The following is a 24,361-nucleotide window of genomic DNA, read 5'->3' on the forward strand; positions in this document are numbered from 1 at the left end:
ACTTCTAAAGTTCCTTTAAATGCTGGCATCCTACAGATCTAGACTCTGATGACCTCATATCCAATATCAACTTACCCCACTTCCTATTTCAAGTGGAGAATTTAGGTCGTGCAATCTTCAGTTCATTCATTGATTCAGGAAGCATTTATCCAGCTCCTACCATTCATCCATCACAGAGGTGAATTACATGGTCTCCAGTCCTTGAGGAACTCCCACTCTAGTAGGGAAATAGGACAAGGAAAAAATTATATTGACACACTGTGATAATTCCTATAATAGACGCTATTACTGAATCCCATGGAAGGACAAAAGAGGAGATACGTGTTTTGTTTTTAATAGTGCTGATTGGGTGGGTCAGATGAGGAGTGGATCACCTAGGAAAACAGGCAAGCTATCTCTAATTCCCTTTATGTATGAACCTGATTCTGAGTTTTAATGAAAGCTTTCCTGATATGAGACCATTGTCTGTCTTAAAACATCTCCATAAGGCAAATATTGTTGAGAAACTCCAAGATGAGAGAAAGAAAGTTGACTATAGAGATGAGCAAGACATTGTCTTTACCTCCTAAATAGTGATGAGAAAAGGCAGCCATGGAAGTAATCAGTATGGAAAGTAAGTGTGGAAGTAATAAAAATCAGCTATGGATGGAGCGATTTTATTCCTGAGAGATCTGGGGTAACTGTTCTTTCTGGTTTGGTGGAAAGAATGCTGGCTTTGGAGTTGGAGTGGCCAAGTAGCTCCAGGGTCTAGGACAAGTTGCCTGATAGTGGTGAGCATCAGTAAACAGAGCCGGGAACACTTACCTGGAGATAATGCATGTAGATCTGGGGTGTATATCAGACACTGAAGAAGATGGTCCTTTCTTCCTGTCTCTGGTTACTAATCTTTTAGAGTCTTTGTTTACACATCCTAACGGTGTGAATAGTATTTTTCCCTGAAGGAGTATAGATGAAGTAGTGAGTACGGGGGCATTTGGCACATGCCAGAGCATTACTGTGGTTCTATAAGAAGGATGTGAACTGGAATCTTAAGGAACAGACTTACCCAGTAGACTTTTTAAGGAAGATTTTGGCATTCACCAGGGAGTCGTGCTCACTGGCAGAAGGGCACCGTCCAGGTGCAGTTGTTGGAACAGGGCCTGATGCTGCGTGCTAGTGGTGAAAGCTCTCACAGGAGAGGAAAATGGAGCAAAGGCAAAGGGGGACAGGGCCAGCTGACTGCGTCTCAGTCTGACTTGGCCCAAATGCCTGTAGGGAAGGGGCACTTAGGCAGGGTGGCATCTGGGGGTGGGTGGCTGCTCATGAAGTGCTGGTCACCTAGCACCATGGAGAATGTGACGAATAGTGGTTATCACTCCTCCACCTCTGTCCCTCCTTGTATTCCAAAGGGAAAAGCTACAATGGAAGGGTTAAAAAAAAAAAAAAAGTAGGGCAAGGGAAAGATAAACCAAGCAGGGGTTGCCAAGACAATAGTGAACAGACAGCTGGGTTGGGTGTTTGGGGCTGTGCAGTGAGGGAGAAATGCCCTGAGAAGAGCTGTGCTTTGTTCAGAATTCAGGCATAATGTGTAAGGTCCAATGTGACCCTCCCCACCACCCCTCCATCCCCCCCCCCCAAAGTCCACCCAGACAGAGACGGACGGAGATAGAGAGGGGAGAGATTTATTTTGGTGTAGGGTGCTTTGAAAGCAACACAGAAGAGAGAGAAAGTGAGCTCAGAGAGAGGGAAAATGCAGGATACCCTAGGGCACCTTCACAAGGCACCAGGACAGGAGAGGGCATCACAAACAAAGCTGTGCACTGACTGTTACCTCCCCATGTGTGGAATGCCCACTCTGTGTGTGGGGTTGAAATAGGCAGCTTTTTTGAACAGAAGAGCATTTGGTTCATTTGCTGCACTTGGGATGTGTTATCTTAGAATGTGTCTCCTATGCTCACTCTCTGTGGCAGCAGATTTCTCTCCCAATATGTTCCCTCCAGGGTCGTGGAGATGCCTGGTTAGATTACTGCATGAGTCATGTAGTATCTCGTGCAAGCTGAGTTGCAGCATAGCTAGTGGTTAAAAACATGGACTGTGGTGCCATACTCTCTGGTTTTGTGATCCAGTTCTACCACTTGGGCAAGAACTTAACGTTCCTGGGACTCAGTTTCCTCATTTGTAAAATGAGATAATAGTAGTATCAACTATGGATGGGATTAGATGGGCTTCTACATGTGGGGCACTGAGGACCTGCCTGGCACATGGTAAGACCGTGAAGTATTGGCTATCATTATTAATTATCTGGTGCTTTGAAGGTATTCAGTAAATGTTTGCTGCTGTCAGAAAAATCATCATATCAAATACTTCCTGAATCCCCATGTGTCCATGATGCTCTCCTCTATGCTTATTTATGGTGCTCAATTGAAGACATGTTTTCTGCCTGGTAACTTACTTTCTGGGGTGGAGACACTGATTTGGACATACACAAAGAATTGAAAAATAAAATGGGAATAAGGCGCAAAAAATAATGCACCAAAAAAATAAAGATGGTGAGCATAAAAAACCAGCCAAAATTTGTGTTTACTGTCTTAACAAAGTAATCTCATTTTTTATTGGTAGGGATTTAAAATTGGTTGTTGATAGGTCAATTTGCAGCTGTTAAATAGTCATATGCCTACATAGAGGGAGGTCTCTATTGGGATATCACAGAGATCATTCTTATCCTGGTGAATCATTTTCCATAAGAATATTTTATTATTATAACAAATGATAACATATTTAATGTTAATGTTATAATAACTATCATATTATAGCAATATTTTATTTCTACAATAAAATATTAAGAGATATACCAGCTATTGTGTCATTTAGTCATCTCAAGATCCTGTGATACCAAATATTTATTATTATTCCCATTTGACAGATGAGAAAGTGGAGACTTAGTTTGAAATTGCCCAAGTCCACATAATTAATGAAAGGTAGAGCTGGTATTTAAACCTAGAACTATTTGAATCCAAACCTATATTCTTAATGACAAAGAATCCAAAGCTAATAATTTAGACGATCAGAAAGATCTCAAAAGACATAGAGCTATGGACTGAAACTAACAAGACTAGATAAAATGGGGGCACCTGGGTGGCTCAGTCGTTAAGCATCTGACTTTGGCTCAGGTCACGATCCCAGGGATCGAGCCCCGCATCGCATCGGGCTCCCTGCTCTGCAGGAAGCCTGCTTCTCCCTCTCCCACTCCGCCTGCTTGTGTTCCCTCTCTCGCTCTGTCTCTCTCTGTCACATAAATAAATAAATAAAATCTTTAAAAAAAAAGACTAGATAAAATGGGGATAGACGGGAAAATCTGAATGTACTTCATAAAACCAGCTGTTTGAGTTTGAAATGGAGAAACTATGGCTTAATAACAGTTTGTGTGAAATACACTTGGGTTTTCTTTCTTTCTTTCTTTTTATTTTTAGATTTAAGTTTAATATGAACCAACAAATATATAACATGGCTGCCCATAAAAGCCAATTGCTGTGGTTGCAGCAATAGACATATTATCTGCAGAAACACAACCATACAGGGACAGGAACTGGCAAATAGAACACTAAGAGAGCATTCATGTCAGTGAAGGATCTGGAAAATACGCTCGTTTCTAACAATTTCAACAACAAGGAATTACTGAAGGAATCATAGTGGTGGTGTTTTTTTTTTTTTTTTTTTCCTAGAAAGCAGTAGTAATTATAATAGTAACACTTAATTCTGATAAAACAGTCTCCTTGACCCAGGCATATTTATATGTATTAACTCTTTTATATCTTACAGCAACTTCATGAGTAGATCTATTATTATTTTTGTTTTGTGGATGAGGAAAATTTGTTATGCAGCATAGAAAGCTAATGGAGTAGCTCTCCACCTTGTGCTTCCTCCCTGCCCACCCCCCCCTTGCTTTTAGCTTCTGCCATGATCACATGTAAGATCCAAGTGCAGTGAACAGAGTTTTTGCTTTAACATGTGGTTAATCTGAAAGAGAACTAATGAAAACTCATATCTCTTTTCCCAACTCTTTCCAGATGTAATGTAGTTAACCCCTCCTTTTCAAGAATAGCATGCAAGGGGGTAGCTGTTAAAAGGAAATGCTTTCACACATGAGCTAACTCCTTTTACTCTTTGACAAGAGGCTGCCTCTGTTGGTCACTGTCTACCAGCCAGGTGTGCTCAGGTATGTGCCATGAGATTGTCCATCAGCGGGAAACACAGGATATTACAAGTTAGGTTTATGCAAGATATGTGCTGGATGTAAAGGCTGAACAGCCCCGACACAGACAGATATACAGAAAATAGTATACACGCTCTTGCTATCATGGTTTTGACATTTGTTACTTGGTAACTCTATTTAAAAATTTTGCAATAAGTACTTTCAGCAGCAACAAGCTAAAAGCCAAAAGTAACAACAAAACAAACAAAACCCAAGAGGCTGAAAGAGTATATTTCATGAAAAATAAGGTCCTGAATGTTCATTTCTCAAGTTTGTTGATGATGAATATAAAACTTGCACAAAATGTTTGTTGACATCAGGGGTTCAATGACATCATTAAACACATGAAAAGCAGAGACACACATCTGCTGAAGAAACAATAGCAGCTACTTCAGAGTTAGAAGTTGTTTTAAGAGGATTGTGTCCAAAGAAAATAATTTAACATGTGCAGTTGCAGAAAAGTATGTTTACATATCACTCTTTTGAAATGTGGCTTTTCGTTTAGATCAAATATCTGTTCTTCTAAATTAATTTCAATCATTTTCAATTTCAGGATTTCTTGTGTATTTATAAAGCAATGTTAAAGGGTTGGCTCTCTTAGCAATAGAATAGTGTTATGAACAGTTAAATAATGCCGGTTTTTTGTCAGGGTCATCAGATACTTCAAATAGGAAATCAGTCAAGTTAATTCCAGCTAATGACTCAATTCTTTTTCCATCTGACAACTTGTGAAATCAAAGTAAAGCTTTCAGAAGTTTATCTGTGGAAGGCAAAACATCTGATATAATGGGGAATACTGTGATAAATTTAGTAAAAAATTTAACATTGAAGATGAAATTATTTGTTGCTGTGGTGATATTATGAATATATGTTTTGGCAGAGCATAGCACCATGATAAAAACTGTGTTCTCATTATGACATCTGTGGAGCAGAAATATAATGGGAATTGATTTTTGTGCATACACAACTCCTAATTGCATTCAAACAAATTTCAATATTTTACCAATTGAAGTAGAAACTGACAATGGTTAAATTTTACAAATATTTTTATATATACACAGAGGGACTGAATTAAAATTTTGTATGTGCAGTGAAACTGACATTAAAAAACAGAAACTTCAGCTTAGCAGTATGTATTTTCTCTTAGTCATGCATCATCAGTTGAGTCTTATAAATGTTTGAGTTTTTAAAGAATTACTTGGAAAATCAACTTAAATGTCAACCATGGGGAAGAATTTCTCTAAATTTTGTTTGCATTTTATCCAAAATCAGCTGGAAATATTTAATCAAATTATTCAATAAGGGACCAACCAAGATCTTCAGCTTTTCAAGTTTATAGCAAACTAATTATTAAAATCAAAGCTTGCAAACAGGGTGATATTGATATTTATCTGTACAAAAACAAGGGAAGCAGAAAACACCTTAATTAATGAGAACTCCAATGGTGGAATAGCTCAATGTGTGAATAGAAAAGATTTGAATTTTGATTTGGTAAGTGTATATTGAATTGGATTGAAATTGAGAAGACCTGTGATTTTATATCTCAGTTTGATGAACTGTTTAGAAAAATCATTAGAAAACACCTTTTAAAATGAATTTTATCTTATAAAAAATGTTCATTGAAGAAGATACTCTGGGGTAAAAAAAAAAAAAAGGACCTCTAAAAATATGTGGGTTGAAATATGAACAGATCTTAATTTTAAAAATTAAAATCTGAGAATAGGCTCTGTTTAGCAGACTTCGCTGAGAGCTGCCTGGAGAGTGTGCAGCCCCTGTAGAGAGGAGTTTCTTGGATAAAAATATGGTCAGAAGAAAGGGGTCAGTGGAAGCTGTCATGAATTTCAAATTTATTAATCATAAAATTCAACTATGAATAACACTGAAGGCAAATTTATGAGAAAATTAAAAATAATAGTTGCATATTTGAAAAAATTCTTCACAAAAATACCAGTGACAGGGTCTTATAGGCAGATAAAGCTAAAAATTGATTAAAAATATGTGTACTAAGGATAATTATTTCACTTTTATTATTTTTAATGTTCAGATACTTAACATAAAGACTTAAAGTTTGTCCTGATATACTCAGATACATTAATTTTAGCTTTTTAAGAAAGAATTTCATTTATTTTCTTAAAAGATATATTCATTTATTTGAGAGACAGAGCGCGCATGCGCACACAAAAGAAGAGGAGAAGGGGAGAGGGAGAGGGAGAGGAAGAGAGAATCCTCAACCGTTCTGAGCATGGTGCCTGACCTGGGGCTCCATTCCAGGACGCTGAGATCTGACCTGAGCCAAAACCAAGAGCCGGCCACTCAACTGACTGAGCCACCCAGGCACCCCGAAAGAATTTTATTTTTGAAAATAATTTTTAATAAAATAATTTACAAGTTCTCTAATAAAAGAACACTAGTTTGTTGGTCACTTAATATTTCAAAATAGTTACATAATTTTAATGATTTGTCGTAGGTTTTTATTTGGATGCAATTTCGAACTTAGAGAAAAGTTGCAAGAATATTACAAGGAGCTCCGGTATTCCTTCACATTTCCATTTTGCGCCACTGACTTTAACATTTCCCTTTTCTCTTTCTTGCTCCCATATCAATGTGTGTATGTACATAAAATCTTTTTTTCTGACACATTTGAGTGTAAGCTTAAGACACCATGCCCTTTTACTACGAAATCATTTCATGTGGTTTTTCTGAAAATAAGGATATTGAATTCAGGAAGCGTAACATATGTATAACACTTATAAGCTATAATTCATATCCAAAGTCCATCTCTTGTCTCAAGAATGTCCTTTGTCCCTATTTTCTTCCTGTCCAGGATCCAATCCAGTTATCACATAGAGCAGAAGTTGTCAGGTCTCTTTGGTATCCTTCAATCTGAAATAGTTCCTCAGGTTTTCTTTGTCTTACTTAACCTTGACATTTTTTCAGAGAACAAGCTAGCTGTTTTGTAGAATGTCCCTCAGTTTGGGTATGATTAATTTCAGGCCATGCATTTTTGGCAGGGATAACATGATAAGTCCTTCTCAGTGCATCACACCTGAAGGCACATGGTGTCAATTTGTCCCAATATTAGTGATACTGACTAAGATCATTTGGATAAGTCGGTGTCCGCCAGATCTCTCCCCTGAAGGCATAGATATATTTTGTAAGAATTAATTGGAAGTCATACAAATCAAATTTTTACCCACTGTATTTAAATAACAACAGTTGATTTTATCAATGATCCTAGATTTGACCAATGGGGCTCCTCCAAGCTAGCTGGCTCCTTGTTCTTTTGGTATGATCTCTTATTCTTTAAGCATTTCTTAATTTTCAGCATGAGGTATTACAGGATCAGCCTGTACTCTTACTGCTTCAAGCCTGGAATCAGCCTTTTTTCCAAGTATCCCTGGCTTTTTAGTAAAGAGTGGTATTTATAAACCAAGATCTGACAACTAGGTATGCTTCTTGTTACATTTGAGTCATCGCTTATAAGCCCTCTCGGTGGTAGTGCTGATACACACATACACGCACGCGTGTACATCCACACACATGCATATACAAGCATGTACATATATGAATTCCTCTCTCTCTCTGTATGGGTATAGAGCCATAAATTTATGCTGATACTTCTAATTCCATCCAACACTGCAGGACACATTCTAGTCTTCTTCCTCTCTGTATCTATAATATATAATTACTCATTTGTTCATGCCTAGGATATACAGAAAATAGCTTCAGAATTGCTCAACCATAATGTTGTGAAAAGCAAACTTATTAGCTAGAATTTAATATACATTTATAATTTTATTAGGTAAATATTACATATATTGAAGTGTAGAATCTCAAGTGTACAATGTGATGGGATTTTCAAATGGATATACATGTGTAACACAATCCTTATCAAGATAAAGAGTATTTCTATCACTCCAGTGAGTTTCTTCTTGCCCCTTCATAGCACATAAGTCCCTCCTGCAATACACATACTCAAAGGTGTTTTTTTTCTTTCCAATTTTTAAAAACCACCTTAATTTAGTTTTTACCTGCTGTAGAACCTCATATGCAGGGTCATGAAGATACTCTCCTAGATCTTCCTAGAAGCTTTACAGGTTTAGTTTTTATTGTCAGGTCTATGATCTATATCAAATTAATTTTTGTGAATGATAAGATAGGAGTTAAGGGTCACTTCTCCTTCATACATATACCTAATTGTTTTAGTACATGTATTGAAAAGGCTTTCCTTTGTTCTCATTGCATTGCTTTGGTGTCCATGTTGAAAGTAAATTAATTGTGTAAGTATAGTTCTGGACTCTGTTGTCCCATTGACAATTATTTATCATTATGCTATTATATTGTCTTGATTATTGTAGCTTTATAGTAAGTCTTAAAATGAGGTAGTATAAGTCTTCCAACTTTGTGCTTTTTTTTTTTTAAAGATTATTTTGATTACACTAGTTTTTTTTTTCATTTTCCATATACATTTAGAATTATCTTGTCAGTATCTATAAAAATACCTGCAGGAATTGTAACTGGGATTGCTGTGAATCTATAGATCAATTTGTGGAGAATTGACATTTTTTTTTTTAAAGATTATTTATTTATTTATTTATTTGAGAGAGAGAGAATGAGAGACAGAGAGCATGAGAGGAAAGAGGATCAGAGGGAGAAGCAGACCCCCTGCTGAGCAGGGAGCCTGATGTGGGACTTGGTCCCGGGACTCCAGGATCATGACCTGAGCTGAAGGCAGTTCCTTAACCAACTGAGCCACCCAGGCGCCCGAGAATTGACATTTTAACAATACTGAGTTTTCCAATCCATGAACATGGCATATCTCTCCATTTATTTAGGTCTTTAATTTTTATCTCAGTGTATTTTATGCTTTTGAGTACAGAGGTTTTGCACATTTTTGCTAAAGGTATTCTTAAGTATTTTATAGATTTTGATGCAATTGTAAATTGAATTTTCTTAAATTTTGTTTTTCAATTGTTTGCTGCTAGTAATAGAACATAATAATAGTCATTTCAATAAAAAAAAAAATCCTACACAGTAGATTTTTAAATATTGACTTTTTATCCTGTGATTTTGATAAAATCACTTATTAGTTTTACAGTTTTGTAGCTTCCTAACAACTTCCAGCTTAACATTTATGATGTCTGTGATTGGGGATTGTTTCATTTCTTCTTTTTTAATCTTTTTGCCCCCTTTTACTGGCCTTATTGCAGTGGCTAGATGATTACATAGTTTTTTTATTGAATCTGTGTAAGATTCTTATTATTACCTCCTTTGTTTCTGATGAGTAGTCTACCATCATCCATACCATTGTTCTTCTTTTAGCAGTATGTTTCTTTTCTCTAAATGCTTTCAAGATTTTCTTTTTATCTTTGGTTTTCACTTGTTTGATTAGGATATACCTAGTGTGTTTGTATTTATTGTTGGGGGTTTGCTGATCTTTTTGGATCTGTATGCTGTTTTTCACAAAAATTTAGGAAACCTTTGGCTATTATTTCTTCAAATAGTTTTTCTTCCTTATTCGTTCTTTTCTTTTCTTCTGGGGAACTTTAATTACATTAGTCTTGTTGACATTGTCTTCTAGGTCCCTGAAGTTTTGTTTATCTTCTTTCAATCTTTTTTTGCTCTTTTTATATTGGATAATTTCTATTGACCCCCTTATTTAATTCATTAACCCTTTCTTCAAATTCCATACTCTGATTCCTCAAATCAGTAAGACTGGGACTTTTGGCTTATGCTGTGGTGGCTTTAGGCTTGTGTGGACTGGGGAGTATTCTCAGGCAAAAACCTATATAAACACAAATTTTATTGAATTCAGTTCTCTTTCAAAGATGGACTCCAATCCAGTTTCTACTGCTTTTGATTGCTCTCCAGAGCCTTCAAATGGTTGTTTTTAAATAACTTTTTTTTTCTGAATTATCTGCAGAAAACACAAACTGCCTTGCCAATATCAGATATGGAAGCAGTAATACAAATATTATTCCCTAATTTACCTAATAAAGGAAAAATATATGTAATAATTGAAATAGAACAATAAGTTATGAAAATAAAAATTTTAAAAGATTTTAAAAGACTCATATAAATATTTGGGTTACACTTGGCAAACTTAACCTTAAAATATCTCATGTGTCAACCTGAGCCTATTTCATCACTAGAATGTAGCTCATGCAGTTCACCCAAATCAACAGCCCCTGAACTGCTCCATCTGCTGTTTAATGAGCTGAGTCTACAGTTATGTACTTGAGTATTATGGCTGCATCAAATTGCTATCAAGGTGTCTAAATGCATACTCCAATGTGTACGTGTCTCATGGTGGTTCAGCCACAAACATTTCCCAGATTGGCACAAGTCTGCAAAATGCATGATGAGGAGTGCTGATAGACATGACATTCTCCTTGGCACTGTGGACAAACCTCTGAAAAAGAGCAGTGTATGACTATTTAGAATGAGCCAGGTAACTAGTAAGTGTACCCTTATTGTATAGTGAGTACTGCTGACCTTAACCCATCTTTCTACTCTTTTGTAGTCCACCTTGGCAGAATTCCTGCCAGACTCATGGCATAGCTGTTCATTAGTATCAAGGTCTCTTTCCTCAGAGGATTGGTGGCCAACACAGATATTCTAAGTCACCATTGTTGCAGCAATAACCAAGTATCGCATTTCACTATCAAACCGCCTGCTTTCCACAGACACTCCATCAGCAGCAACTGCTACAGATCCTGGCACCCGTCAGTGGATGGACTCCTCATGGTTTCCAGTTTCTTCCATCATGAAGACAGTAATGACTCCTTGGATTTTTTTTTCCCTTGGCATGGGAGGTGAGACACCAGGAAGAGGTAGGCATACTTTTTCACAATACAGGAGTGGGATGCACAATTATTTAATTTGAATATTAAAAAAGCCCTCTTTTATACCCCATTTTGGTAAAGAAGGACATATCAGTCACAAAGAGATCTATCTAAAACTACAAGCAGCAGAGTCAACAGTAACGCCAGAACTATAGTTTGTATTATGATCTTTATAAATATTGATGCTTTTAGGGCAGAAAGTTTGGTTGAGAATGCATTGACTAAGTGGATAAAATCCTAATTTTATTTGTATAAGTCTCTTTCCTAAAGAAGTAGAATTTTATTATGTTCTATTTTTTATGGTATAAACTTGGGCTTCATTACATGTTGAGACCAATGATGAGGATGTTTGTGTGGAGAGAGGAACATGGAGACCTAAATTTAACTGGTTTAGTTTACCAAGCATTATTGTTTTTGTGATCTGTTCTTACTCTGTTTGGGCCAGTGTGTTGATTTTGAAATGTTTAGCTGCCCCTGGAGATTTCAGTGATGAGAACATTTTAAGAACTCAAAAAAAATGCTGTAGTTCTTTAAATGCAATCACCTGTTGGCATGTGGTCAAGACATAATTCACAGTAAAACATTCGTATTGTGGGATTAGTCCATTTCCATCAGGCAAAAGCTTGTCTGGTCAGTTGCCTTTCCCAAAGGTCCTGATGGGGAGTCTTGCTGTCTGTTTTGTTTTAAGATGACTCATATGAAGGGTTAAATTCCTTGATCCTTGCCGCGGTCATGTGGTCAAGCTTATGCTGGGTATGGTATTTTACTTTTTTTTATCCAACAACAGAGGCCAAGGCTCTCTTCTTTTCTCCCTTCAAAGTCAGGACTAACCTCTTCTTCATTCCTCCGTTCCCATTCCTGTTCTCGTCTACTTTTTAACGTTCCACTCATGGGCTGCCTGCCTGGATGAGGAGGCAATGAGAATTCCACTTTAATATCTTCATGTAAAAATTTTAGGTGACAAGCAAAGAATGTACAGTCTGGCAGGGAAGATACCTAATGAGAGACAGGTGCTCTAATTAAAGTGAGCACACACTGTTATGGTGCATATAGGAGGAAGCTCACCTTGAGAAAGTCTGAGAAGGTTTTCTCTATTAGAAGATATGTAAAGGAGCACAGAAGTATAATTTGAAAGATAAATAGGGGCTAAACCATAAAAAAATTTGAATGACATATTAAGGAATTCCATCTTTAATCTGAATTATGAGGAGCCACAGAATATTTTTAAGTGGCACATAAGGTTAATATCTTTGAAAGCTCTCTCTAGTAGCATTATAGAGGATGAATTGTAGACAGAAGATCTAATGGGACACAACTGAAGCAGAGCAGGCAACAAATTGTAAGGGCCCGAAAGTAGGGGCAATGAATTTGTATAAGAGGAGAGAAAGAACACAAACTATTTTAGGACAGACTCCATAGGACTTGGATTGGCTTAGATGAAGGGTGGGCAGATGAAATAGGGCTGGAAAGGAGTTAGGATGAGTCTCCCAGGCTTGAGAGACTGATGGAGAGTAGTGGTACTGGCCAAGAGGAGGAATATAAAAATAGAAACAAGTTAGTTTGGGGGTGTTTGGAAAAGAGATTCTGAGTTCAGTTTTGAGCACACTAGATTTGAGGTATCTATGGGGAGATTATAATAGGTGTCTAAACATGGAATAAAGGAGAAGAGCTTTTGTTTTTTCTTCTGACAATTGGTAACATTCAGTAACTTTTCAGTCCAGTGTATTTTTTCCATCATACTTTTATTGTCACAATTTTCTTGATCGATTTAGTCACTCATAGATATATTTCAGTCTCCTTTGAATTCATATTCTGTGATTTATTTTTGTATCATGACTATTTTCGATTAGAAATACACTTTACTGTAAAATATGCACTTAAGAATTTCTTTTGTTTGCATTATCGTTTGATATTTGAGTTCAAAACACTTTTTACATATACATTTTTTTTTTCCTCCATGCAGCTGTGCTACAAGCAGGTTGATCAGATAAGGAAACTGAGACTCAGAGGTGGCAGGCAAGCACTTGGCTTGTGCAGAGAGAGTTCACAAAAATAAAGCTGGAGAAGTGGGCCGGCTGTAGGTCTGCAGAGGAAACGTAACCAGAAGCGAGTGTCAGAGCTGCGATAAGAAGAAATAGTTTGCTGATATGGCAGAGCTGGAGGGGTCACTAGCCAGCATCAGAAACAGCAGAATATTGCCCTGGGCTGGGCTTCTCCCCGTGGGGGACAGTGTAGCACCTGGGTCCATTTCAAGGACCTCCAGGCATTCACATTTAATCCCACATGTTAATGGAACATCTATGTGATTGGCATAAGGTTAGGAACTGGGGATATAATAATTAAATAAGACGATTCTTCCCCTCCAGGGGCTGGGAGTTAAATCTGTATAAATAGTTTACTATATACAACTGTTAAGTTCTAAAATAGAGTGAAGAATCATATACCTTGGGAATAAGGGAAGAGAGAGTAATTCATATTGTCCAGAAGTTCAGTAAATGGAAAGTGAAGAAAGGAGTTACATTTGAACCAACTTGAGAAGGCTGGGGAGATGTCTACCAGATTGGAAAGGAAGGCAAAGGTGTTCTAAGTACCAGGAGAACAAGGGCAAAAGTTGGGAAGTAGAAGAGTGTACGGGGGTGGGTATATGTTGGGTCAAAGGGACTACCAAAGGTAGAAGCCCTCATGGAAGAGACCCACAAGGAAAGCTGGACATATTATCACCATTTTGTGGAAACTTTTCAAAGGCAGGGCCAGGGAAGATAGGTGAGGGAGGAACTCACAGACCACCTCTTTTGGTGGTAGAATCAGCAATTTGCTAGATTGCTGACACCTATGATCTAGATTGTTTAATGTTCTCTTAGGTCCACAGGTTCTAGGAGGTGTGAGAAGACTGGCCATGAGTGAAAAGTTTGGTAGAGAATACCCTCCCTTTCTCTTTACCTTGGAGCAAAGGGAAGGTTTCAAGCAAATAGTTTTCTACAGGTTGTTAGATCAGACACCACAAACTTGGTGTCATTTGGGACTCCCTGCAGCAAAGAGATCTATGAAAAATGGGGTAGAAATAAAATGTTTATCAACTGTGGGAGAGAGGGCTGCCTAAAAAAGACAGCACTCAAGTTCACCTTGAGATGTAAGTAGGATGAGCAGGTCCACCCAGCAGAGTAGATAGTCTGTGGAGGTCAATAAGATACGTGTTGAAGGAGCGTGTGAAGCTGGCCTCCAGTGAACAGAGCACTATGTCCAGAAAAGGCTCATGTCAGCAAGGCTATTTATAAAGTATTATATCTGATGTGTGGGTGGGGGAGGCTTCTGAGCATTGGGTAGTAAATGAGACCTTTTAGGGAGATTATTTGGATGGATGGAGAGCTGGGAGTCTTTGATTATATGTACATTTTCAACACCTGGGTTCTTATGAAGTAGAAGGAGTCTTCATTTTCATGATAAGCAGACCCATTTGATACACATCAGACTTTTCTTCACAATGGAAGGTTCTGGTAAGCATAGGAATGAGTTGAGGAGAAATGGCATGAAGCCTGCAGTCAGTAGCTGAAACCAGCAGGCATTTTATCATCCCTGTGCCATGTGCAATGGCTTTTCCCAAGTGTTTTTTTATCTGTGTTTGCTTCAACCTCAGAGGACAATCTGTTCAGTCACCAGAAGGGATACCTTCAAAGAGTTTTCTTGGATAAAGTCCACCCATGTGGTCAGCTGTGACCTCATCTTACTGTTCCAGGGGCCCTGGTTTGGGACTTGATATCTCAAGTTCCTGCTTGAATGGGAAGCAGAGAGGCCTTTCTTTTTAATACCTCTCATTTTGGAACACATCAGAAACCACCAGTTAGCTTGTTAAATGTTTTTCCAGATTTTTTTTTTTCACTCTTAAATAATTTAGCCCATTGCCCTGCTTATTGTCAAGAGTCATTAAAGACAGCCAGCCAACTGCTTATATTCTTTTCACAAGCAAACACAAACTGGGAGGTTTGGGGAAGTGCAGGGTGGGGAGAGGGGGGCTTTTCACTTTGCTGGCACGAAATTTAGAACTGTAGAGAAAGAAGAATAGAAAATACTGGTTCAGATTTTCCTAAACTAAATCGCGAACTTGATGTTTCTACCAGCGACCATAATGCCCATCTCCTGGAAATAGTCACCTTTCTCTTTCTTAGCTGTCTCTTCAAATTTGACACTGTTCTGAGAGGGCTCCACATTTCCCCATGTTATTTATTCTCGAAAGCAAGGTTCCCAGGCTGACTCCTACAACTCCCTGGAGAAGAAGCCATGGCCAGGGCATCTTTCTCCTGCCAGCTGTGGATGCCAATCCCAAGCCCTCCTCTACTCACATCCTTCCCCAGTAACTCAATGGCTTGTGCAGATTGTTTGAATAGCAGCTGAGGTGATAGACGGGAAGGGTGTGAAGGGGTTGGGGGCAGGTCTCTTGTTAGGGCCCCAGAGAATGAGGCTGTGTATGGGACCAGACCTCCTTCCAGAACAGGCCGCTGCTGCCAGAAACAACTCATTCCCTCAAGAGCCTCTGACTCATGTCTCTAATAGGACTATTATGGTTTCCTGGCTGCAAAGTGGTCCTTTCGAAATGCAGGGTTTTTTTTTCTTTTTGACATTTGAATTCTGAGTTATGTGTGTAGATTAATTCCCCTCTTTCATGCTCTCACAGTGCTTTTTGAAGCTCTCTTCACAATATCCCTTTGCCTGACTAGATTTTAAACTTTACGTATGCAAGGACTGGTGTCTACTCTATATGCTACTGTATGTCCAGTAGCTGGGATAGTAAATGGAGCATTGAGGCACATAATGATTGTTTGTTGAATGAGTGAATGAAAAAATATGTTTTGCCTATGCAGCCATACCAAGGAAGAAAAGATTTTAAGAAGCATCAGACCCCCCCCACCCCCAAAGCAATAGCAGGGGGACAACTGAGAAACATGTCCCAGAATTTCACTAGGCTTTTCTTTGGGACACAATTCACAAAGTATGGTCATCTGGTTTCTATGCTATAGTAGAATAGGAGTAGATTGGAGTAGGGAGGTAAGGTACTGCTAGAGAGAGGTGACCCTAACAGAAAAAGAGGGAACAGACTATAAGAGACAGGCCAAATTTTAGCAAAGTGGAGGAGTGTGAGGCTACTGATTGAAGGGGCCTCTCACCCTACAAACATCACAGGCACTGAGATCATCTCTCTATTTCACTAAAATGTAATAATTGTACTGGCAGTGGCGATGTTCAGTTATCTGGGAAGCTTACTTATGTCAGCTGGTTTATTTCCAAATGGTGCTGGGCCCCTTAGGTATTAGCATGTTTTGGAATGCTGATTTTATTTCTTCAAATCCTTTAGAAAATCTACCACTTTTCTTTGACAAGGGTAACAATAATTGTATCCTATTCAGTTTCTACTTCACAAAATATAGGACAGGATGTTCCTCAATGGCCATAGGTTGGCCAGCCTTGTGAGGAGGAAAATCTTCTAACTCATAGAGTCTTTATGCACAGCTATATTGGAAATTTCCTTCAATCAGAAACAAAAAAGAAAAAGTTGAGAGAAGAGAACAATGAAAAGAAGCTATGCTCAGGGTACAGAGATGCTAAGAATTACAGTTCCTTTGTGATGTCTTCTTTGATCCACTGGTTGTTTAAGAGAGTGATCTTTAATTTCCAGAAATTTGTGAATTTGCCAGTTTTCCTTCTGTTATTCATTTACTTCTAAATTCGTCCTGTTGTGGTCAGAGGAGATACTTTGTATGATATCTATCTTTGTATTTACTTACTTAGTATTGAGATATATTTGAGGTATAGTGTTTTATTAGTTTCAAGTGCACAACATGATGATTTGATATTTGTGTATATTGAGGAATGATCACCACAATAAGTCTAGTTATGAATTTTTTCTCTTGTGATGAGAACTTTTAAGATTGACTCTTTCAAATTTATAGTACAACATAGCCAATTTCAAATATACAATACAATACTATTAACTATAGACATCATGCTGTACATTATATCCTCAGGACTTATTTATTTTGTAACTGGAAATTTGTAGCTTTTGACCACCTTCAACCATTTTGTCCACCCCTCTACCCTCTGCCTCTGGCAACCACCTATCAGTTCTCTATGAGTAGTGTTGTTTTGTTTTGTTTTGTTTCCACATATAAAGATCATATAGTATTTGTTTTTCTCTTATGACTTATTTCACTTAGCATAACACCCTCAGGATACACCCATGTTGTCACAAATGAAAAGATTCCCTTCTTTTTTATGGCTGAATAATATTCCATGATATATATACGTTTTATTTATCTATTTATCCACTGCTGGACACTTAGGTTGCTTCCATGTCTTGGCTGTTATAAATGATGCAATAAACATGGGGGTGAAGACATCTATTCCAGCTGGTGTTTTTATTTCCTTCAGATAAATACCCAGAAGTGGAATTGCTGGACTGTATGGTAGTTCTATTTTTAATTTTTGAGGAACCTCCATACTATTTTCCAAAGTGGCTGCACTTATTTATATTCCTATCCTTTGTCCTAAGTTTTAGTAATTTGTGTATTTTAATGAATTTTTCATTTCATCTGTTTTGTCAAATTTATGGGATCCAAATTGTTTGTAATATTTCCTTATTAGATTTTTAATGGCTGTAATGTCTCTAACTAGAGATTTATCTATTTTACTCTTTCAAAGAGACAGACTTTAGGGCCACCTGGGTGGCTCAGTCAGCGGTGTCTGACTCTTGATTTCAGCTCGGGTCACAATCTCAGGGTGTTGAGATTGAGTCCCGCCTTGGACTCTGCCCTGAGCATGGAACCTGCTTAGGATTCTTTCTCTGCCCTTCCACCTGCTTCTCTCTCCCAAACAAACAAGCAAACAAACAAAAAATAAAGAAACAGACTTTGTTTTTATTGATTTCTCCCTGTTACTTTTCTATTGGCAGTATCACTAATTTCTGCTTTTAACTTTAATATTTCTTTCCTTATACTTTGGATTGAATTTGTTCTTTTCTTGGCTTAAAGTTAAAGCTTTGCTCATCAACTTTACAGGTTTCTTAAAAAAGTAATTAAACAATATTGTTTGAATTATCTTGTAAGACTGTTTTATCTTCAACAAATTCTGTGGTATTATTTTTTCATTTTCATTCAGTTAAAAATATTTTCTAGTTTCTTTTGAGATTTATTCTTTTATCCATGGGTTTAGAAATGTACTGTTAATTCCAAACATTTGGGTATTTTTCATATATCTTTGTTTATTGGCTTCTAATTATTTCCCTTATGGTCACAGATATTACTCTCTATGATCTTAGTACTTTTCATTTTATTGAGATTTATTGTATAGCATAGTATATGGTGTTTCTTTATAAACATTCCACATGGTCTGAGAAGAGTACATATTCTGAAATTGTTGGGTATAGTGTTCTATAAATATTAGGTCAAGTTGGTTTGTAGTGTTTTAAGCTCTGGTATATCCTTAATGACTTTCGTTTAATTGTTCAATCAATATTTATGTTTTTATCTGAAACAACAACAAAAAAGCATTTATCTGGTTGCTTAGAGCACTCTAAATAGATTTGGAACACATCACTAATCCTTTTTACATTGATTTTTACCATTTCAGATTCCTGAACTCTGAACTGTTTTGATCCCTTGCTTACTGGGCTAGATTTCATCATTATGTAGGGTTTTGGAAGATATATTTTTTAAATTTTAATTCTTTCTTTAAATTCAACTTAGTTAACATATAGTGTATTATTAGTTTCAGGGGTAGAATTTCGTGATTCATCAGTTAGATATAACACCCAGTGCTCATTACATTAAGTGCCCTCCTTAGTGTCCATCACCCAGTTACCTCATCCCCCCACCCACCACCCATCCAGCAACCCTCAGTTTGTTTCCTAGAGTTCAGCATTTTAAAGAAGCCTAAGATTTTACATGGTTGAAAATTTCTATCTTTGTTTATGCTTGTCTGAGTATATCTGTGGACTTACTGTTCAGAACTTGGTACACATTATTCCAATGTCTTCTGGAATTAAATTTTCTAGGTACAAGTCTTGGGTCATCCTGAATTTTTGCCCTTATTTATGACATTTTTTCCTGTCCAGAAGTCTTCCTTTATTTATTTTTTAATTTACATAGTTTATTATGAAATGTGGTACACACATACCTTTATTCCTAAAGTTTAGTAGTTGAACCAAACTATGTCATGATGTCATGTATCAATTTTACCTGGTATGTAGTGTGCCCTTGCAAGTTGACAGATTCTGATCTTTCTTCATTTGAGGGGAATTTTATATGATTATACATCTCTGAATACATTTTCCCCACTATTGTTTTTTTTTCTTCAAGGACACAAATATATTTAGGATGAATTGTCTTTGTCCTCTCTGTCTAGCATATTGTCTTCATTCATTTCATTTCTTTTGTTTTTCTTATATATTCACTCTTTTTCTCTTAAGACGTTCCTTCATACCATTAATGTAAAATTCAGGCATATCTATTTCATCCTTTGCTGGACCTTGGTTACTTATCTGATATAAATGGGAGGGTTTTGGGGTACTTTTAATATGCTTTTATCATTCTGCATCCCCTTTTCCATGCCATGTTGTTATAGCATCTTGTCTTTGTACTCTTATTTTACTGAAGTGATATTCTTGTTAAATTCTTCTATAGTACACACTCTAAGAGAATCTGCTTCTGTTTCTTGAGTTCTATTCCACTTTTAGTAATTCACTTGTCTTTTGCATATATTCCTTTATCTTCTTTTTGTTGTATCTCTATACAGCTTCTATTTAATTTCTTTTAATCTTGCTTATGCCTGGGAAGCTTTTGTCCAAACCTCTATTTTCTATATTATAGCATGAGACTTGACACATATTCTCTTTATAGCAGATGCTTGTAATACCCCACCCCATATCACCTTTGCTCACCTGAGTATACCTGTAGCTGCAGACAGTTCCTGGCACGCTGACAGCTTCCCTTCTCAAGCACCTGCATTTCTCTTTACTGCCGAAGGCCTTCTTTGATAATATGGGAGTTTGCTTGATTGTATACAAGCACACTTCAGAAGTGTGGGTGGAATTTTGCTTCTGGGGGAAACTTTTAACTGATAGGGGATAGGAGTCAGTGGATAAATGGTCATCGGAGAGTATCCACCACAGAAAATACACTGAACAAGTGGACACGATAACTCAGCCGTTAGAGATCAGCCAGTCTGTCCTCAGCCACCATGCTGCTTACACAGTGGGCCCATGAAAAGTGTGGCAGTTGTGTCCTGGATAGATACTCTGTATGGGTCCAACTGTTGTTGTGCTCTCTCTCACTTAGGCTGATCTAGTAATTGCCATTGCTCAATGTCCAACATGTTAGCATAGGAAATATTGTTGAGCACTTGATCTGACAGTACCATTCAAGGATACTAACCAGCTCATTGGTGGCAAGTTGATTCCACTGGACCCCTTCTACCATAGGGGGAAAGTAATTCTTTCTACTTGAGATTGATAAGTTTGCCATCTCTGTCCACAATGTCTTGGCTAGCACCTAACTGAAAATAGAATTTCTGGATTACTGATGTAAGATCCTGCCTAATGTTGCCTTGGATCAAACATTTACTTTACCATAAGAAAGTGTGACAGTGGGCAATGACCATGGAATCCATTTGTCCTACCATATATTACATCTCCTAGAAGCTGCCAGCATGATAAAAAGTTGGAATGTCCTCTTAAAAGACACAGACAAGGCTCCAGCTTGGAGAATAATACTTTTAAGGGTCAAAGTATGTTACGTGGTGCTTTGTTCCCAGTAGACTATCATGTGGTGCTTTGTCTTTGGTAGCTAAAATACAAGGGTGGAACCGAGGGGTGGAAGTTGAACCGACTGCCCTCACTCTCTCCATCACTGTCCCAATTAGGGAGTTTTTATTTCCTATTCCTACAACTTTAGGGTCTACAGAGTTAAAGGTCCTGGTTTCCAAGGAGGTAACGCTTCTACCAGGGGACACAATTAGGGTTCCACTGAATCTAAAGTCATGACTGTTGCTCTCACATCAATAGACTATATAAGGCTAAAAAAAGAGTTAGTATACTGGTGGTGGTAGTCAATACTGACAATCATGAGACTCTAATGTTTTTGTTGTAACAGTGGGCGTGACCTGAAATCAGTAGATCTATCAAGGAGCCTCTGAACATTCTGTGCCTGAAGGAAGGGCAGTTTCAGCAACTAAGGATTGGACAAGGTCAAGGATATCAGGGATTCAAACATCTCAAAGATCTGCATTTGTCTCAAGGAAAAGCAACCTAAGATGGCAAAAGTTCTGACTGAGTGTGAGATCCAACTAGAATGGATGCAAGGAGAAGGAGAAAATAAAATAAGTTGCTTTGGGTCTAGCTGAGGCCAAAGGGACTTCAGGTTTCCCCATTAACTGTCTTAGCTGTAGCAGCAGGGACTCTAGCTTTTACCCTTAAGCATCATTAAGAGAGTAGAATTGGGTAGGGGGCATGAGCAGATCTGGGAACTACTAAGAGTGACTATGGCAGATGCTGCTAATAGCATTTCCTATATCCCTTTGACCCACCAGAGTTCACCTGCTACCGTGAGGGGGCAGTGGATACCCTTAATGCCCTATTCTTCTTGTCCTTCAGTGGGACAATTCTGAAGTGCATTCAACAGGATTTCTCAGGAGGTCCCAAAATATTAAGCCTCAGTTACCTATAGCAGTAACCTATCAATATCATTGCTCCTCCAGACTGGCTACCTGAAGATGGGGAAGCTGGAGCATTCATCCACCCCACTGTACCTTGTGCTAAATTGGCTGAAGGTTGCCCTTGGGGGCATGAAAGTCCTGCTCCCACAGACTGCACTAGCCTGTCCTACAAAGGCCCTGGGCAGAATGCAGAAAGACTCAAATGCAGGAAGACTATGTAGTAGGCATGAGGAGGGGTACCACCAGGGCAAGGCGAGTCTGAGCCCTTCAGAGCTGTCTGCAGCTACAGGTGAAATCAGAGGTGGGCCAAGGGTGGGATTCTCACATCAGAGCCATCTGCTACACATGCCTCCTTCCTGCCTCCTGCCTGTCACTACTTCCAATCTCTCTTCTTCCTTCACATCTCAGTGTAATCTGTTCAGAAGAATAGCCCTCATCATCAAGCATGTATGTTGGTGGGAGTGTAAGTTGGTATAGCCACTATGGAAAATGGGATGGAGGTTCCTAAAAAAAATTAAAAATAGAACTACCATGTGATCCAGCAATCCTACTTCTGGGTATATATCTGAAGGAAACAAAATCACTATTCTGAAAAGATATCTGCACCCCCATGTTCACTGCAGCATTATTTACAATAGTGAAGACATGGAAACAACCTAAGTGTCTACTGAAAGATGACTAGATAAAGAAAATGTGGTATATGTATGCAATGAAATATTTTTCAGCCATAAAAAAAAATCCCAGGATATTCTGCCATTTGTGACAACATGGATGGACCCTGAGGGTTTTCAGGCACAGGGCCAGGGAAACGTTTTTCTTGTGAAATAATTTCTGCCCTTACAATTTTGGCTCCTTGTAGCTCTGATGCTGAGTGAAATAAGCCAGACAAAGACAAATACTAGATTCACTTACATGTGGAATCTGCAAAAAACCGGACTCAGAGATACTGAGAACAGATTGATGGTTGTCAGAGGTGGGGAGTTGGGGGTAAGAGAACGGAGCAAAGGCGGTCAAAAGGTACAAACTTCCAGTCGTAAGATTAATTAATTCTGGGGATGTAAGGTATGGCATGCTGACTATAGTTAATAATGCTGTATTGTTTATTTGAACATGGCTGAGAAAGTACATCTTAAAAGTTCCCCTCACAAGAGAAAAAATTGGAACCATGTGAGGTGATAGATTTTAACTAAGCTTATTGTGATAATCATTTTACTGCATACACATGTATTGAATCATTATGTTACACACCTTAAACTTAGAGATAATGTTATATGTCAATTACATCTCAATAAAACTGGGAAAACATAGAAAAGAAGGGAAAGGTCATCTGATGCTCTAGTGACTCAGTTTACCCAGGTAGCAGCAGCAGGTACTGTAATTTGGATTATGTCCCTGATTACAAGGTCACAGGTGAAAAACCCCTCCCACACTGATATCCTGAAAGAAAGACATTTATCTCCAGCTCAAAGAAGCTGGAGTTGGTTCCATGGTGTGGAATGAAAAACATTGACCAATAGAAAGAACTCCATGATGATGGACAAATGACATTTTGCTGTAGGATATTTGGTTGAATGTTATTACAAGAAATTCAGACCAGATAAACTGAAACAATAACTATGAACTTCAAGATAATCAGTGTAGAGCCAACTACTGAGTTCTACATGAAACATTCAAAATAGGAATTTTGTGTCTTTCTACTAAGAGTCTAAAAACTCAAAGGTGGCCTGATCACTGTATGCAGAAAGGAGGTTTTTAGGCACAGGGCCAGGGAAACGTTTTTCTTGTGAAATAATTTCTGCCCTTACAATTTTGGCTCCTTGTAGCTCTGATCAATTGTTTCATTTTTCTGTATGTGTCAGGTATACCACACAAAAAGTAAAATGCAGCAAAACAAATCAAAGTAGAATGGCTCTCCTTCATGTGCAACTCTTACTTTCTGGGGCATTATGACTGGTTGCCTATGAGCTCAGGGTTCCAGAGAGCAACAAAAAGTGGATTTTATTAACGCTGCTTATAAATCTGTTAAAAAAATAAAATTCAACCAAGTAAATCTGACAATCTAATTGGTTTTATTAAGTGATTCACGCACCAGGGCAGCATCCCATCTAGCCAGTAGAGGGGAGCTAAATGAAAGAAAGGTTTTTAAAGGCAGAGAGGGGGCATAACAAAAAGAAGAAAGAAATTTCTTAGCAAGGAATGCAGTGTTTAGGCAAGGTTGCCCTCCTACGGGGAATGGAAGGGGTCTATCAGTACATTGTCTAGTATTGACCAGGAAATTCCATGCTGACTGGTTAAAGGTTACATTCCTAGGGTATTGAAACTGGAGATGAGTTAGGTATTAAGTCTTGGTTTACTGACTTGTGGGCCTTAAGCTAAGTGACATCATTTTGGGTGTGAGGTTTTCTTTTTAACAATTCCCTCTTTTTTTTTTTTTTTTTTTTTTAGAACAGTTCCTTCCTTTTGATCTGACCCTTAGCTTAACTCAGAGATGTGATCAAAATTTAAGACTTTGGCTCCACTCTCAGCTAGCACTCTGTGGTTCTGGAAGCCTTCGCTGATCCTTTGCATGGCATTCACAAGTCATGAG

General features: G+C 38.0%; 1 protein-coding gene across 7 annotated transcripts in view; it reads left to right on the forward strand.

Moving 5' to 3' along the window:
• Positions 1-24,361, forward strand: part of RANBP3L (RAN binding protein 3 like) — a 291,046-nt gene that overhangs the window by 26,568 nt on the left and 240,117 nt on the right. For 5 of the 7 annotated variants that reach the window (XM_045862295.3, XM_064596792.1, XM_064596791.1 and 2 more), the window contains one exon: positions 10,918-11,064. The exons of the other annotated variants lie outside the window; for them this stretch is intronic. In XM_045862295.3, the coding sequence (XP_045718251.1) occupies positions 10,965-11,064 (100 nt within the window). In that variant the 5' untranslated portion in view covers positions 10,918-10,964. The remainder of the gene's footprint in view (positions 1-10,917; positions 11,065-24,361) is intronic. 7 annotated transcript variants of the gene reach the window in all.

This window comes from Mirounga angustirostris, unplaced genomic scaffold (assembly GCF_029215605.1).
Source record: "Mirounga angustirostris isolate CCGP_5_RB_7025 unplaced genomic scaffold, mMirAng1.0.hap1 SCAF_7, whole genome shotgun sequence".
Lineage (NCBI taxonomy): Eukaryota > Metazoa > Chordata > Mammalia > Carnivora > Phocidae > Mirounga > Mirounga angustirostris.